The following is a 17,328-nucleotide window of genomic DNA, read 5'->3' on the forward strand; positions in this document are numbered from 1 at the left end:
AGAAGATAGTCCTGTTTTGAACAATTGACATTCAAAATGTCTAGTGGACATCCAGGTAAAATATCTCAAAGGCAGTTCATAATGTCAGACTCAAGACTAGGACAGACTATAGTTTCAGAAGTCATTAGCAAGAGAAAATTAAATCCATGGAAGCTGATGAGGTCACTAAGTGAATTAGTATGGAGACAAGAAAAGGCCTAAAAGTTTTGGGGTATACTTTCAGTTAGGGGGCATGATATAAGAAGGATGATGCAGTAAGAGAGACTGAGGTGTAGAATGTCACAAAAACATGACAGAGAGGTGATGAACTAAAATGCCTAAGAAATACAGTTTTGGGTGTGATCAACGTGGGAATGTGTTTTATCGACTATGCTTATGGATACAGGGGCTCAATCCAGGTTGAGAGCATCCTTTCGGGCCACCAGTTTCTGTTGAGCAGTAGCCACTTGAATCTACTTCACAATCTTTACACTGCTGGTTCCTGAAAAGTAAGGTTTACAAACAAAACGACCCCAAATTAACAGAGCACAGAATTACAGAGTTAGAGCTCATATAGGAATCCTATGTTGATACCCCTAGCCAATAAAGCCTAAGACATCCTGTTAAAACAACTAGCCCAACTCCTACCTACTAAGCTTTATAGCCAGGGCTCCATTATTTGGCCAGCTGCCAGCACAAAACACTCCACGATCTGGCTCAAACCTATCTTTCCAGCTTTATCTCACATTACTACCTTCACAGAGTCTAAGTCAGGGGTGGGGAGGTCCTCTGGGTCCTCAAGTGCAGTGCTTTGACTGAATCCACACTTCAAAGTTCCCCACCCCAGGTCTAAGTTACGGGCCAATTAGCTTGAACTTCCCTAGTCTTTCCTAATGCTTAGACAGCATTCCATTCTCATCTCTTCCACTCCAAATGCTCCCTCTCTTTGCTTCTCATCAGTGTGTTCTGTGTAGGGCGGCAACAAGAACGGTGTCTACCAAGCAGCAGCTCATCTTATGTTTCTTTCCTTTCTACTGACTGTCCTCACAAAAACCTAAGTAAATTATATCAATATTCTATCAAAGTATTTAATAAAATATCCCACAGTATTCTTGTAGGTGGGGAGAGAGAGATGGAGAAATGTGTTCCGGATTAGAAGACTTCTATGGATACAATCAGAGATTCAGAAGTGGTCAAATGACTGGCTTGGCCCTGTGGCTGTTTATCATTTTTATCAATGACTTGGATAAAGGCATAGATGGCACAATCATTTTTGCAGATCACATAGGGCAAGGAAGGATAATCTAATATTGGGTAAGTCAGAATCCAAGATCTTAAGAGGCCAGAGTATTGTCCTGAATCTGATAACATGAAATTTACAAGGATAAAAGAAATTAGGATAAATTCAATTCCAAATGCATTTAAGCTTGCTTAGTTGATGTTGTGCTCAAAGTACAAAGACAAAAATAAACCTTAATGAGCTTATATTCTACTGAGGGGGAAGAATTTATACACGTAAGTAGGCAGAAAATTTACACAAAATATTTTGAAGGTGGAGAGTAAAAGTGCTGATAAATGGGGAAAATCAGGAAAGATCTCTCATAGGAGTTGGCACTTGAGGGGGTGGAAGTGTTTCCGGTGTGGGGAACTGCCTACGCAAAGGCATAGAGGCTGGAGATGTTGCACATGAGGACACTCAACTAGGTTAGTTTGGCTGAGGGGGTGAGAAGTAATATGAAATCAATCTGGAAAGAATGACAGATTCAAGACAGACTGGAAAAGGTTTTGGAGGGGGAAGGCAAGGCAACTGGGGTTAAGTGCATACCCAAGGTCACACAGCTAATAAGTGTCAAGTGTCTGGGGGCACATTTGAACACAGAACCCCCTAACTCTGCGGCCGGAGCTCTGTTCACTGCCACCTAGCTGTCCCAGGAAAAGGTTTTAAATGCCAAGAGTTTGTATTTTACCTAGAGACATTTAAGGAACTACTTAGCAATTCTTAGCAACTAGTAGGCACTTAAAATGTTTATACTTGAGGTTAATTGCCCTCTCTGGTGCCAGTTTCCCTTCCGTAAAAATGAATGGATTGAATGAGGGCATCTCTCAAGTCTCTTCCAGCTCTAAATCCTATCATGCTTAAAACACATAGCCAAGACAGTGGAAGATAAGTCAGTATGAGCTTACTGCTGCCCTTTCTCTGCTATCCCAGTCCCAAATTCCACTATCCCTCAAAACTGCCCCACTCTCCTCCAAAGAAAAACATCACAAAATAAAAATAACAAAAAGGCAGGTTTTTTTCTCAACTTTAAGGACGAATCAACCTTTGCAATTTCCCTCCAGCAAACGCTAAATCAAACTAAAGAATAGAAAATCCAAGATTCCAGTTCCAGAAAGACTCAAATTCCAAGTTCAGGGTCAGATGTCAGCAGTAACGACCCTTGTGTATAGGCAGTCACGGGTCTCCAAAGAGTCTGTGATCAGAAATCACAGTTCATGTAGTCATGATTAGAGATCAAGGTTCATGTAAGTCCGTAGATTCCGCTCCCAGGCTCGACTCTTCTCCTCTCGATGTCTCTCCTCTCTCTTGCCCAAAGTGGCAGCTCGAGGCGCTCTTTTCCTTTCAGCCACAGCCCGAAGGTCCCCAGCAAGGAAATGTGTGACTCGGGGTTGGGAAGCTGGCCTATATCCCAAACCTTCCTGGTCTCTCTTGAGGATTGTAGGAATGGGAGCAGTCCGCCCCTCACCCCGGGGGCCCAGTCCCAATCCAGGCTCCCAGCCCCCCTTTACTAATAACCGAAAGCCAGGGCTAGAGGCAGGGACTCCTGGAGGCAAGGGGGGTGGTTGAGGCCCATGGGACAGGGACAGGAGGTGAGCAGTAGAGCTGTTGTGATTAGGGTCTCGGTAATGGGAACTACAAGTCTCACAGTATTTTGGCAATGGAGAGCAGGGCCTGGAAAAAAAAAAAAGGTAGAAAAAAAGAGTGAAGGTGGGCCTCTTTTCAAGGTCCAGTTCAGTTGCTACCTCTTCCAACAAGGCTGATCACACAACTAAACTTATTTCTTCCTCTAATTTTCCTAAAGCACTCTGGAGCTCTTTTGTGCCTTTCAACCTAGTACAACACTTGTGCACAAACTATCATAAACTTAAAACTAGGAGATTTAAAAGTTATGTTGTCCAACCTCACTCTCTATTTTACAAATGAGGAACTGAGGCCCAAATACAGGTAGTAAAATACAGCATTATATCATATCAGGCCCCAGTAGACTGTAAGCTCCTCCAGGGGATCTGCGTAGTTTTGTATACCCAACCCCCAGCAGGTATTTACAGGTATTTAATAAGTCTGAACGGGGCTGGTTCAGCTTTGGGCTTGAAAAGGATGACCAGGCCTTACTAAGTCATATTCTTCGGGTACACTCTCATCAATCCTTAGAAACCAGGAAAGGAGGCTAGGCATTACTGACCACAGACTCCTTAATGGGATGGGGTAGAATACTGTAATAATGATGATCATGACAATAGCTAACATCTGTAAAGCTCACAATATGTCTGGCACCGTGCTTATAAATGCCTTACAACTATTATCTCATTTGATCCTTACAAGAACCTCGGGAGGTAGGGAGAAGAGACAGAGCATCCTCAGATCTGATCCACCGTCTATCACCTGTTTGGCATTCAAAGCCCTAGACAACGGAGCCCCCTAGTCCCTTCCTAGGTGTCCTACACCTTACTCACGCTGTCTGACATCCACTGATAATGACCTCCTCGCTGTCCTCCCACACGACACTCCTCCAGACTATGGCCTTTCTCTCCAACTGCGCCCCGGCCTGGAATGTTCTCCCTCCTCATCCTCACTTCGCGGCTTCAAGTCCCAGCACAAACCCCACTTTCTACAAGAAGCTTCTCCCCCTCTCCTTAATGCTAGTACCTTATCTCTTTCTCCTTAACTCCATTTCCTGTTATTGAATGTCTTACTTGCACGAAGCTGTTTATATGGCTCTTTCGTGGCCTGAAGGCACAGCCCGGCTCGGACCCTTCACGTTCGGGACGGCGGCAGGGGGCTGCCCTGGGCAGGCCCTCCCACTCACCGGCTCTCGGGGCGCTTCTCTCCACCGCTCTCTCGGACCAGCCGGGCCACCTCGGGGAAGCCGGCCTCTTCGGCCAGCTGCGCCGCATCGCGGCCTCCGGGCTCACAGACGCCCACCCAGGCGGCTCCTCGCTCCAGGAGGTAGCGCACGGCCAGCCCCTGCCCCGCCCGGGCGGCGCACATCAGCGGGGTCCACCAGAAGGCGTCCCGAGCGTTGACGTCGCCCCCGCGGGCGCCCGGGCCTCGAGGCTCCAACAGGGCGCGCAGCTGCCCCACGTCCCCGGCCTGGGCAGCCCGCAGGAGCCGCGCCGTCTGGCGGTCCCAGGCCCCATCGCTCTCGGGGGGCCTCTCCAGCCTAGTCGCCCGCGTCCGCTTTCTCCCCTTGGGAGGCACCCGCGAGGGTCCCGGGGACCCTCGGGGGGCGTCTCCCTCCACCCCGACCAGAGCTTCATAGAAGTTCCGGGCGGCGGCACCGTCCAGGGGAGGCTCCGGTTCCGGCTGCTGCCGCCCGTCCTTCCAGAGATCACTCGAGTCCCGGGCCGGGGTGAAGGCGATGAGGGCGGGGCGGGTCATGACTGCCGGGGTGGGGGAACATCAAGCCAGCCGCCCTCAGCACCGTTACCGGGCCATCGGGGACCGAACGTTCTCGGTCTAAAACGCGCAGGGGCTCATCCCTAAGCTAACCCAGCCCCGCTCTCCCCCTCCCCGCCCCAGATACGCAAGCGACCGGTAACCACGAAGTAAGATCAATGGCGACAGGCCTCCTCCCCAGAGCCCCAGCGCCAACTCCCCACGCTCGGTACTCGGCAGCGACTTGAAGCCCCAGGAGCAACCGGCGCCAGGGTGCGCTTCGGTCCCGACACACGCACACACGGCGCCGGCGCAGAAAACACTCCGGAAGCAGACAACGGGAAGAGAATGCGCCTGCGTCAAACTACAGTCTCGGCGAAGAAAATGGCGCGGTCTGGAACCAAAGGGGAGCCTGAGGCGCGCCGCCTAGGCAGCACCCCACATAATAACCGTGCAAGACGTAGGGCCGGAGCCCGGAGCGGGGCCAAGGTGGAAAAAAAAAGAGAGACAGACAGACAGGCACAGGCATACATACACTCACACACAATTCTGCGCCCGCGTCCTGCTGAGTTTGCACCTTTTCTCCGCCCCTCGCCGCCCCTGCGGATTCGAATGGCCCGGTAGCGCGAGGCCGGCGCGTGCCCAGAGGCGCGAAGGCCGCAGTGGGGGAGGGGAGGCGCCGGCCGTTAGGGTTCTTCGTTTGCATAACGCCCCACAATGCTCCTCGTTCCTCCCAAAGTGGCCCCTGAAGCCCATTTCCTGGGGCCGGAGAAGGGGTTTCGGTGGAGTCAGCTGCCCAAGGAAGGTGGGCACAGGCCTGCGGGGTGCAGCCAAGTCTAAACGTGAATTAGGGCCACGCTGCCTCTCACTCTTAGTACAACCAGCATTTGAGGCTATACAAAGAGCCCTGTGCTGCTGCAGGCCCAGCCTAGCCCCTAGGAGTGGAGGAGGAGATGGAGAAGGGCAAGGGGACAACTAACAGGATGGCTGGTGCCACCTCAGGTTAGCGGCCCCCTCCCATGACAAGCCCTTTTCCCGGAGGCTGGGGTTAAACCCGTTCTCTCCCTAGTGCCACCCCACCTCCATTCTCTGGAGACAAGGGGCAGAGAAGAAACCTGGTCACCCAGTGCCCTGGAGGAGGGTGGGCATGGGACCTGTTTGGTAGAGCTGGCATAGGGGCTAGCCTGGTATAGGGGTGACTTTCGGAGAGGTGGGAATAGGGAATGGTAAGGGCTAATTGGCAATTTGGAGGAGGAAATAAAAGATGGGGGTAATGCAGTTGGTAAGGGGAGAGGGGAAGATGAACTATGATGGAGGGGTGGTGAAAGAAGCTGGGAGGAAGAAAGGCCTTCATACTTCACTGAGAAAATAGAAGCTATCCTTCATGAGCTGTTCTCACCTATTCTATAAACCAACCCCCATTTTCTCCATATAAGAAGGCACTCCTTCTCCTTGCCAACACTCTCCCAGCTTGTACCCTTTATCTTATCTCTTCCAGGAGCTTGCCCCTCTGTCATCTTCAAATTCTTCTCATCCACTGATTCCTTCCCTCCTATCTACAAACGTGTTCTAGCCCTCCCCATCCTTCCCTAAACCCTCGTTTGATTGTGGCACATCCTCAAGTTATTATCCTATATCTCTCCTTTTCACAGCCTAACTCCTGGAAAAAGCCTTCCATACATCTCCCACTACCACAACCAAAACTGTTTCCTCCAAGGTTATTAATAATTTTTAACTATAAATTATTAATTTTCTTTAAATTATAAATCTAATGGCCTTTTGTCATTCCTCCTCTTTCTTAACCTCAGTTTTTGACGCTTGTTCCCAACTTAGCTTTTATCACATTGCACTATCCTGGTTTTCCTGCCTGCATGACCCATTCCTCAGTCTCCTTGGCTGTAAGGTTAATAGGTATTCAAACCACTAAGCACGGATGTTCCCCCTGAGGCTCAGTCTTGGGCCCTCTTCTCTTCTTTCTCTACAGTATTTCTTTATATCAGCTCCCAAAGGTTAAATTATCATCTCTATACAAAGGTCTCTCAAATCTACATATCCAGTCCTTCTCCCAAATTCCAAGGCAGTTAGTTCCACAAACATTGGTTAAGCATCTGGAGTGTACCAGGCACTGTACTAGGCACTTGAGATACAAAGACAAAAACATTGATGAATAAAGTCTATTAACTGGCTGCTGGGCATCTCCACCAGGATGTTCTGCGGCAATCTCAAATTCAGCATGTCCAAAATAGAACTCGTTTCCCACAATGCAACCAGCACTCATCATGCTTAGCCAGGAGTACTGTGATAGTCTCCAAGTTGCTCTTTCTGCTTCTAATTTGTTCCCTCTCCGAACGATCTTTAACATAGAAACAAAAAAATCTTTTGAAAACACAAGTCTGAATACAGCACTCCCCTAATCAAGAAAGTTCTGTGGCTTACTGTTGCCACTAGGATAAAATACAAATTCTTCAATCTAGCATTTAAAGTCACAATCTGGCTCCAGTTCACCACCTCAGATTTACTTCACATGACTCTCCATCATCCACTCTTGTGTCGTAGTCAAACTGCCCTATTTGCTTTTCTCTGAATTTGCCATTCCATCTCCAGCTTCTGTGATGTACCTTTAAAGATTAAGAACTAAAGCTTAAGAATAAACTGAGAAGCATTGTGATAGATACGCTACCTGTGTGAGATACGTAGGGGAAAGACTCGACCACCCCACGGAGGAAAATGCACAGGAAAAATGTGCCTCATCTCTGGAATGGACTCCATCACTTCCATCTCTTAGAACTCTTAGCGTCTTTCAAGGCTCAGCTCAGATGCCAGCTCCTACAGGAAGCCTTTCCTAACCCTCCTAGATTTCAATTTTCTCTCAAATTGTTTTGTATTTATGTATTTGTGCCTCATGCGGGGGTCGAGAAATAGCCACATCCATGAGATCACAGATGGATCGGAATACTGAAATACAGGTATTCCCCTGTAGAATGGAAGCGCCTCACATTTACAAGGAGAGATTTTCATAGTTTCTTTTGTAATCTCACCCCCATCAGTGCTTTGAACGTAACAGGCGTTTCTTAAAAGCTTGTGAAAGCACTGAATGATGGAGGCTAGTCAGGGGGATGAGGGCTGTAAGAAAAGGGGAGATAATGATGGGGAATACGAGTGAGGCATGACCGATGGATGACTGGGGGGGTTTGCGGTAGACTGAGCAGACCGTTATTGTAGATAACCTACCTGTGAGACGTGGAGGAGAAAGACGCTCCAACCCCACTTAGTCCCAGTCTCGCTCGGCGCTGAGACGTGTGGGAGAAAGCCTCTCCAACCTTACTTAGTCTGGGTCTTGCCCTCTGAGGGCACGAGGACTACATTTCCCATGTTCACCAGCGCTAGCCTGGATCTCTGGCGCCTGTTCCCAGCATCTTAGCGGAGAGCCTCCGGTCCTTCCTCCTTTGTGGCCCCGCCCCCTGCCCTATTTCACCGAGAGGGCAGGGGGAAGGGCGTCTTCCGGAAGTCGTATTATCAGCCCAGCCTTACTACTGCTCCGGGACTCCATATCCCGTCTTCCACGGGGGAGCCTGACCTCCTGCGCCTGCGCTCTGCGTACTTTCCCGCCCTCCCGTTTCTCTTCCCCCCTCCTCTCCCCCCTGCTCCCCCACCGCTTCGCCTGCCGCGGTCGGGTCCGCGGCCTTCGCTGCGCGGCTTTGCTGCTGCCGCCGCCGCCCCTGGGAGCAACTTCTCCCTCTCCCTCCCCAGCCCCGGCCCGGTAGGTGAGTCGTAGGGCGCCCTTCCGCACGTTGGGGGCGGGACCTGAGGACGCCTGGCCTTGGGGAGGGAGAGGTCCTAAGGAAGGGCAGGGGAGGCCAAGGTGGTCCCGGACCCAGGGTGCGCGGAGACGCCGAGGGCCCTCCCCAGAGAAGCCCTAACTAAGCCCCGGAGCCTCGGGGAAAGGGGCTGAGCGGCCCGCGGCGGCCCTCGGAGGGAGCAGCCCAGGGAACTGACCCTGCGGAAGTTGGCTGGGGCCCGGCCTCCCGGGGGGAGGAGGGGGCTCCCTGGGCAGCCGAGGGGGTCGGTAAGGGGGCGTGAGGAGGGCGCCTGAGCCAGGCCTGGATCGCCCCACTACACACGGCGGGGGAGGGGGAGAGGGAAGGGCCTTGGGAAGAAAAGGCTCAGCCAAGAAGGTGAGCTTTGGGGGCGCGGGGCGGGGGAAAGGCTGGTGAGGAGTTCTCACCTGGATGTGGAGCAAGGCTCCTTCGGAAGGGGGGCCGGGGAAGGCCGAGAATGTCCAAGGGATGCAGAGCCCGGGAGAGACGCTGGCCTTTCGCCCTCCAGGCTAACCTCTTTTCCCTCAGCTGACGTAAAGATGAGCAGCTCAGAGGAAGTATCATGGATCTCATGGTTCTGTGGGCTTCGTGGCAATGAGTTCTTCTGCGAGGTAAGATCTCTGGTCATTGAGGGCCTCCCAGGTGCCCTGTTTACTAATTACCCTCAGGCACAGCGTCTTCGTCTCCCCTTGTGGCAGTCAGATGCTTAGTCTCTTCCATGTGTGCTAGCCACCCCAGGCCTTGGTGCTTCCCTTCACCCACTGTCATCATGTACCCTGGCATAGTGCCCCTGAAGCTTCCTTTCTTTTCAGGAACCCAATTATCCTACCCTCCCCCCCCCATTTAAGGGAGACTCTGAAGTCAGGAATCTCCATAGGAGGGGCTAAAGAATCTGAAGTGCTGTCCCTCCACTGAGGAGCTCCTGGCAGTCTTGATCTCTTTTGTGTAGTAAACATTGGCAGTCTAGTAGAACCTATAGAAACCTCAGAATAATGTTTTAGAGACATAAAATACATAAGATTACAGAGGAAATCAAATGTATTGATAGAGTTATTAACTATTGTGTTGAAGAGAACAAGTTCATGGACCCCAGATTAAGAACCCTTGCTCTGTTGTCATAAAGGAGAAGGACTGAGATGGCTTGTTGGGATTCCTGTGAGATTGGAGGGGCAAACCATTGTCTTCTGTAGTAGTAAGGGGAGGATTGCGATGGAGGACTCCTTTGAGGACAGAATGGTTATAGTTCTGTTACATGACACATCAGTGATAACTTGTCTCCCCCTCCATCCCGGTTCTAGTAATCCAAATGCCAGAGTTCTTCCCTTGATTTTGCATTCTAACAGGTGGATGAAGACTATATCCAAGACAAGTTCAACCTCACAGGGCTCAATGAACAGGTGCCCCACTATAGGCAGGCACTAGACATGATCCTCGACTTGGAACCTGGTGAGATGCCCCCACCTGCCTCCTTTTTTCCAGTTTTCCCAGATGTACGAGCCTTCTCCCTGATCCCAAGCTCTCTAACTCTGAATTTCTTAGTTCTTTTTCTGTACCTATAACTCTTACTTAAATTTTTTGACTTGTAATAGAATTCATGAGCATTCTGAGCCTGCCATACAACTCCTACCACTTCTTGATTTTAACTGCAAAAGTTCTGTTGTCTTATTTCCCCCTTCTCCCCCTGCCCCACTCTGTTTTTTTTTCCCTTCTCTTGGTGTCTTCCAACCTCTTCTTCCCAGTTTCAAACCAGTAGCACAGTTCACTTATATTGGCTTATGTGTCAGGTTTATAGGGGGGAAAGTAGAGGGAACTCAGATTTATAATAGCAGTATTCTGTGGGGAGCCTTGTTGTTCTCAGTTGGTCAGGCGGTTGGACTCAGGTTCCTGGGCAGGGTAAGGGTGAGTGGGCTGGGGACAAGGAGGGTGGAGGGAAGGTTGACCTGACTGGTATTTCCCGGGGATGGGTAGGGTTCCATAGGGAAAAGGTGGAGTGACAGCTGACTGGGTCCTGGTTTGGGTGTGGGGGGCATGTTTCAGATGAGGAGTTGGAGGACAACCCCAACCAGAGTGACCTGATCGAGCAGGCAGCTGAGATGCTGTATGGACTGATTCATGCCCGCTACATCCTTACAAACCGTGGCATCGCCCAGATGGTGAGGTTATCCCGCCTCAATCCACTTTTGTTTACTGATTGTTGAGGAAATGAAAAGAAACTTAAGTGAAAATTGCTTTTTTGTTATCCTTAGATAAAAAGCAAGGAATTAGAACTTGCCAAGTTCACAATTAGTTTTTATTATTTATGACAGATTTGTTCTTTAGTTCCTGTGTGATTTTTATGCTCTGTATTAGGGAAGTAGAAGCCATTTAACATTTGGGGGATTACTGACTTCATTTGAGATGACCGGTAGCTTCACAAGGACAAAGTTAAGAAACTTCATTTCTAAACAAAGAAAACTCATAATGGGAGAAAGGGGAAAGGAATAATTGTTTCTAGCTCTGGTTCTAGTATTGTGAAGTATAGTTATTGTGAAGACTTTAGGGATAGCCTCTATTGGACCAGTACATTAAATTCTGACCTCGTTTCCTAATTATATTCCCTCTCTCAGTTGGAAAAATACCAGCAAGGAGACTTTGGCTACTGTCCCCGTGTATATTGTGAAAACCAGCCCATGTTGCCCATTGGTAAGTATTGGAAAGAGAGGGGGGGGATTCCCTAAGGAGGAGTGAAGTTGGGATTTATGGGTCCTTGGTTGGGGGCAGGGGGAAAGTGACAAATCAGATGGTGAAGCTTCCTCCCACTGCTCTTAGGACTGTCAGACATACCAGGTGAGGCCATGGTGAAGCTGTACTGCCCCAAGTGCATGGATGTTTACACCCCCAAGTCGTCCAGGCACCACCACACAGATGGTGCTTACTTTGGCACTGGCTTTCCTCACATGCTCTTCATGGTGCATCCTGAGTACAGGCCCAAACGGCCTGCCAACCAATTTGTGCCCAGGTGAGAATGGAAGAAGAATGGGATAGAATGGGTTGATGAGGCCTCATGATCCTCCCTTTCTTGGGAACATGTACCCTGAAAACCAAGTGAAAGAAGGAAGGTGGAGGTAGTTTGTTGGAAAGAGATGATCTCAAAGAGGGTTGCATTCCACTCAGCAGTGGGATGAAAATGTGGGGACTAGTCCCACTTTTCCCTCTTCTGATCCTTTCCCTCTCCCCAGGCTGTATGGCTTCAAGATCCACCCTATGGCCTACCAACTGCAGCTTCAGGCAGCCAGCAACTTCAAGAGCCCTGTCAAGACCATCCGCTGACTTGTCTCCTCCCCTCCCCCCCAACACCTCAGGATGTGACACCGTTCCCCCTCTCCCCAGTACACACACACACACACACACACACACACCTTTCCAGAACCCCTAATGGTTTTTAGTTTAAATTAAGAAGAAGTCATTATTGTGGTGGTGTGGTGGGAGTATGAAATAAAGTGGAGGAAAAGGCACAGCTTCAGCCCAATGACTGGGGAAAAGGGAAATTTTTAAAGTATGACCAAAACCCGGACACTCAGCCTACCCCCCCCCCAAAAAAAAAAACTGACCTAGTTTGCAACATAAAATGGAAGGTTGTGTTTTAGAGAAGAGCAGAAGCCAAGTTTAGAGTCTAGAGAAGATTTAAGTTGGGTCATAGAAAAGTGGAGGGTGAATTATTTCAAATTCTGTTCTTGTGACACCCTACTTAGGCTGTTCGAGAGAGTTAATCCAGAAAGCATCTAGGCTTTCGAAGTTTCCCAAATCCTCTTAAGGCAAAACTTTTACGAGCTAGAAAATCGGTGAAAGGGGTTCAATCTGACAGGAGCCGAAGTTACGCTCCTTGGTTGTCAGAGGGTCTCATCGCCGGGGGCGGAGCCTGCATCGTGAGGTCCGCGGTGCCTGCCGGGGGAGGCGGGACTAGGTCAGGTCGGCCCCGCCTACCTGGAGGGCGGGTCCCGCCTCCGGGCCTTGGCGTGCTTCCCCACGTGGCTGCCCCCGGCTTCCGGCCGCCGCGGCTTTGAAGGGCCGGCAGCTGGAGCTGTTAGGGGTCTCGTCCGGTGGCCGGATCGTGCGGAATTCTGGAATGGCCTGAGGTGCTCCACCCACGCGAGGAATTGTTGCCTCAGGGCCAGAAGAGCCGTGGGGGGCTCAGAGGCGAGGTCACCCGGCTACCCGCCGTTCTCTGGTCACAGCTCCCCGCCCCCTCGTCCGGCGCTGCCCGGTCACCGGGACCTCGGGTGGGTGAGAACACCCTGTACCTCGGGGATTACGGGCAGCTTTTCCTTCCGCTGCCCACTCCCGGCAGGCACACCCCGTGGGGGAGTGGGGATAGTTATATAGCTTGTGGTCCGGAGTGGCCCCCTGTCCTGAGGCAACAGCGATTGCTGCGAGTCGCATCTTCTGTTGGGAATCTCCCCTTGAGCTCTCCACATGAGAGCCATCGTCCTTATGGGAGTGTGGCTGAACTTGGCCCTGGGTAAGCATGTCCCCGGGACCGAGCGCTGCGGGTGACCTTAGGCGAGATGCCCTTGGGCTTCACTTTTGATTCTAAAATAAGGTCGGACTGTGCATAATCTAAGATCTCTTCCACCCTTTTCATCGCGGGAGTGGGAGAGAAAGGCGGATCCCGGGGGGTGGGGGTGGGGAAGGGTTGGGCAGGGCTGCTCGGCTCCCAAGGCCCTCTCCTCTTAGGAGCCAACCACCGCCTCCCCTCCGTGCACCCCAAACCCCTGCGCTGCTACCGATGCATCCTGGAGACCAAGGAGCTGGGCTGTGTCTTGGGCTCTGGCGTCTGCCTCACAGCCAAGGGTGGAGGCTGCCTAACCACCATTATTCACAATGGTGAGTGACCTCCGCCTCTTTCCCCACCTCATTAAACGGCCTCGGCCTTTCCAGATCTTCCTGTCTGGCTGACATCAGGAGCCCCAACCGTCACTAATATTTAGACCATCCTTGTTCCGTTCTCAGATTATCCTAGTCCCAAACCCTCCTGGTGGCTCAGCCCTGCTGCCGGTTCTTCACCCCAGTGTTCTAATTCTATCCAGAAAACTATGCTAAGACACCAAATTGTTGGTTCATTTCCTCCATTCACCTCTCTCTTCTCAGCACCCTTCTCTTCTTAACTTTATTCAGATCCCGCATGGCATCGCAGACATCCCAAGTCCATGCCTGCAAATCTTCCTTATAATGTAGTCTTCTGTCTTTTTAGCTGCAAGGGATAAGGGTGGAAAAGTTTGGGGAAAGGATTCAAATATCCAGAAGTGAAAAAGGTAGTTTGGCTACCAAAAAAGGACAGTGCCCCAGGCTTCTACTGATGACTGAGGATGGTGAATGAAAAATGAGGACCGAATGACTTCAGAAGGACAGTTTGGAAATACAAAGAAAATAGTTTGGGAGGCTGAGTGAGGACGTTCTGAAGAATGATGTAAGGGCACTTTGGGGATCTGGGTGGAGCAGGGAGAGTAACTCTCTCTCCCTTCAGGCAGTAAGGAGGAAGTCATCATAAGCGACTGCAGGTCGAAGGATCGGCTGTCAGAATGCTCACTGTCACTGGCCTCCCCTGTGCCAGGTCTTTGGGTGTCTTCTCGGTGCTGCCTTGAGCCACTTTGTAATTCTCCATCACTCCGTGACCAGGCCTTGTTGCAGAATCAAGATAAAAATACTAGTGTGGTGTTGGATTTCCTCATTCCCATTCCTAGCTCTAAAGTCACCACCGCTCACTCTCCCCCAAAACCCTCAACCAGCCAAACTGAATGGCCCTCAGACTATGACACCTAAGCAGCCCTTTCTGAGAGCTCTCTTAGAGACCACTGACCTTGCTTGGCCCCAAACTTAATCCTGCTTTAGAATACAGCTAGGGATCTCCATTCCAGTGAGATTCCCTATACCTTGTTCTGGGACTTGTCAGGAAGACCCAAGTTTCAGCCTGTCCCTCGGGGTTCCCCATCCACCCCAACCTCACTCTGCCTATATCTAAGTCAATTCACCACATTTGTGAAACATCTCAACTACATACAGGACACTTAGGCACTCTACTATCCCCAGATGATATAGATGATGGACTTTCAGAGGCAGGAGAGACCCCAGAGGTGATCTAGCCCATGACCACACCTCCCCAGGCCCCAAACATTTTACTGGTTGCCTCTCTAGACCTCATTTTCCTAATCTGTAAAGTGAAGAAACCCTCAGAGTTGTCATGGAAAGCATTTTGTCAACTCTATAAAACTAAGTGAATTTTAATTATTAGTCAAAGTCACGTCATCATTGGCAAAGGCCAGGACTGGAGCCCTCACCTCCTAAGTTCCAGCAGACTCGTGCTCTTTCCATTGCAGCTTCCCTCTGGATTGGATCATTTAAACATTATCTCCACTTTCTCCCTACTGCCCTTTTCCCCATTAATGATAGAAAAGGAAGAGTTGGATTGGTCAGGTCTCTCCACACCTTAGTCTGCTCTAATTTTACTCCATAATAAACTGATGATGCAGAAAAACTCTGTCCAAATTTGATGAAATTGGGGGTGGGGTGAGATAGTGAAGAATAAAGAAAGAAGACTAGAGGGTGCTGCTTCAGTGTGTCATTGAGACCAGGAACAGATTAGTCCAATGTGGCACAATAGTCCGATGCAGTTCCGACATTCCCTCCATCTGACTTTCTTGAATCACATGCCATGTTCAAAACCCAAGGCTCAAATCACCAATCACCTCCCATCTGTATAACAAACCACCTGCCACCCCCAAACCTTAGGCTGTAAAATTAATCCCCAGGATGCCAGGGTCTAACCCTCTCGAGGGGTTATCTGGGAATTGTCCTCCCTAAAGGGAGTGGGGGTGGCAAAAAGGCATGGATAGAAGCCATACTCAGGCAAGTCAAAAAGCATTAAGTTCTGCTATAGGTTAGGCACTGTGCTAAGCACTAGGGATAAATATAGACAAAATCCAGTCCCTGTTCTCAGGGAGCTCACAGTCTAGTGGAGGCAACAACATGAAAACAACTACGTACAAACAAGATACATTCAGCATAAATCAGAGGTCGTCTCAAAAAAGGACTGGGAGAGGCTCCTAGTAGAAGGAGAGACTTGAAGGGAGCCAGGGAAACAGGAAGGAGGGAGAGCCTTCTAAGCAAGGGGGACAGTCAGGGAAAGTGCCCAGTCACAAGTTGGAGTGTCTTGAGATGAATAGGCAGGAGGTGGGGAGGTGGGGTATGAGGAATAAGGCACTATATAAGATGACTAGCTGGGCAGGAAGGGGCCAGAATATGAAGGCTTTTTGTTTTTTCCTGAAGTTTGTTACAAACCAAGTTCAAAGGCAGTAAAACAACTATTGACAACTTTCCAGGTGGCAAACATGGAAAGAACATCTGAGGAAGGGCTACAGGATCTTAGGGTCTTGGTGGGCGCATCCCTGGAGGTGGAGGACCTCTCATTCCTGGAGGAGGGGGTCTCATGACAAGAGGGGACATCCCCATGGGAGGTCTCATTCCAGGTAGGGGAGCCATCATGCCTGGGGGAGGCCCCCCCGGCCTGGAGGATATTGTGTTGGGGCCCCTGCAATGCTGGCTGTGGCCGCAGCAGCAGCGGTTCCTCTTCCCTGTGGAGTCATCACCTGTTGGTATGGCCTGCCTACCCCTCAGACAGGCCCTGCTAGCCCTGCAGGAGCCTGGGGCATTGGGAACCCGGCAGGCACACCTCTCCCTGCTGCCCTGCCAATCCCAGGACCTCCTGCAGCTCCAGCAAGTGGCACTCGGGCAATACCAGTATCTTTGGAAGGTAGACCCTCCACGGTCATTGAGACTAGGTTCTCCCCACGTAGCAGCACAAGGCCCAGAACTCGCTTCTCTTCCCTTTCTGCTTGTTTTGAATTCTTTGGCTTGATCTTCCTGAACTCATCGCAGTCACACAGGATCAGGTTCATGTGCTTGTCAAAGGCCTTGAAGGTGCCAATGAAGATGCAGCTGTCCTGCAGGATGCACCTCATCCTGTAGTCGATGTACTGCAGCATCTTGCTGCTCTTGCCCGCCGTCATGGTGGCGCCTGGGATGGCTCGGATTCACCTCAGCCGGGGCCTACCTATGAATGCCTTTACAAGCCAAACATTTCTTTTTGGAATGGCCTCCTTTTAGGAGGCAGCTGGGTGGCACAGTGGATTGAGCACTGGGCCTGGAGTCAGAAAGACCTGAGTTTAAATCTCACCTGAGACACTTCATAGTTGTGTGACCCTGTGACCTTTGTCTGCCTCAGTTTCCTCAACTATAAAACGATAATGATAGCGTCTCCCTCCTAGGGTGGTCAAATGAGATGACGTTGATGCCCGGTACACAGTGCTACATAAATGCTAGCTATTATTATTAAACAGGCTATTTCATATTTGTTCTTGTAGACAACAGGGAGACGCTGAAGTGATTGAATGGAGGTGGGGAATGCTGTGGTCAGGCCCGCACTTAAGGAAGATCAATTCCATAGCTGAGTGAAGGATGGACTGCAATGGGGAGAAACTCAAGACAAATTTCTCCAAACCAAACTAAATGCTATGGCGGATGACCAGTCATGAGGTGATGAGGCCCTACCCCAAGGTAGTAGCAATGTTAGAAGGTAGAAGGGAGAGTACCAACTGCCCTGCCTTCCCGCCTGGAAAAAAAAAAAAGAGAAAAGGGAGAATATGTGAGAGCTGTTAAGAAGGTAAAAACCATTGAGACTTGACAACTATTTGGATCTGAGAGAGGTGAAGAGTGAAAAGAAGATGATAACACCAAAGTTGCTGGCCTGGATGGACTAGGAGAATGAATGGGGGGAAAACCACCATTTATTAAGTGCTTACTGTGTGCAGAGCACTGGGGATACAAATAGAAAGTCCCAGCTTT

At 50.3% G+C, this 17,328-nt stretch overlaps 3 protein-coding genes and 1 pseudogene across 5 annotated transcripts; 2 read left to right on the forward strand and 2 right to left on the reverse strand.

The window, feature by feature from the left end:
* Positions 1–2,266: 2,266 nt before the first annotated feature.
* GPANK1 (G-patch domain and ankyrin repeats 1) lies at positions 2,267–4,936 on the reverse strand. Its single transcript, XM_036766873.1, has 2 exons — positions 4,065–4,936; positions 2,267–2,929 (listed from the first exon to the last, which is right to left on the reverse strand). The coding sequence occupies exons 1-2, from the start codon at positions 4,634–4,636 to the stop codon at positions 2,485–2,487; spliced, it is 1,017 nt and encodes a 338-aa protein (XP_036622768.1). The 5' UTR covers positions 4,637–4,936; the 3' UTR covers positions 2,267–2,484.
* Positions 4,937–8,188: 3,252 nt separating this feature from the next.
* On the forward strand, positions 8,189–11,945 carry CSNK2B (casein kinase 2 beta). 3 transcript variants are annotated; one of them, XM_036766875.1, is made up of 7 exons: positions 8,189–8,393; positions 8,980–9,062; positions 9,795–9,897; positions 10,489–10,604; positions 11,058–11,133; positions 11,260–11,449; positions 11,670–11,945. In XM_036766875.1, exons 2-7 carry the CDS (start codon positions 8,991–8,993, stop codon positions 11,758–11,760), a joined length of 648 nt encoding a protein of 215 aa, XP_036622770.1. In that variant the 5' UTR covers positions 8,189–8,393; positions 8,980–8,990; the 3' UTR covers positions 11,761–11,945. The 3 variants fall into 3 exon arrangements, with proteins under 3 accessions (XP_036622770.1, XP_036622769.1, XP_036622772.1); XM_036766874.1 differs by having other exon boundaries at positions 8,274–8,397; XM_036766877.1 differs by lacking the exon at positions 8,189–8,393 and adding an exon at positions 8,790–8,808.
* Positions 11,946–12,058: 113 nt separating this feature from the next.
* LY6G5C (lymphocyte antigen 6 family member G5C) lies at positions 12,059–14,928 on the forward strand. The gene is made up of 4 exons (XM_036768429.1): positions 12,059–12,065; positions 12,585–12,710; positions 13,165–13,314; positions 13,955–14,928. The coding sequence occupies exons 1-4, from the start codon at positions 12,059–12,061 to the stop codon at positions 14,248–14,250; spliced, it is 579 nt and encodes a 192-aa protein (XP_036624324.1). The 3' UTR covers positions 14,251–14,928.
* A 921-nt stretch (positions 14,929–15,849) lies between these two features.
* LOC118858294 lies at positions 15,850–16,493 on the reverse strand (annotated as a pseudogene).
* Positions 16,494–17,328: the final 835 nt, after the last annotated feature.

This window comes from Trichosurus vulpecula, chromosome 7 (assembly GCF_011100635.1).
Source record: "Trichosurus vulpecula isolate mTriVul1 chromosome 7, mTriVul1.pri, whole genome shotgun sequence".
NCBI classification, from domain to species: domain Eukaryota; kingdom Metazoa; phylum Chordata; class Mammalia; order Diprotodontia; family Phalangeridae; genus Trichosurus; species Trichosurus vulpecula.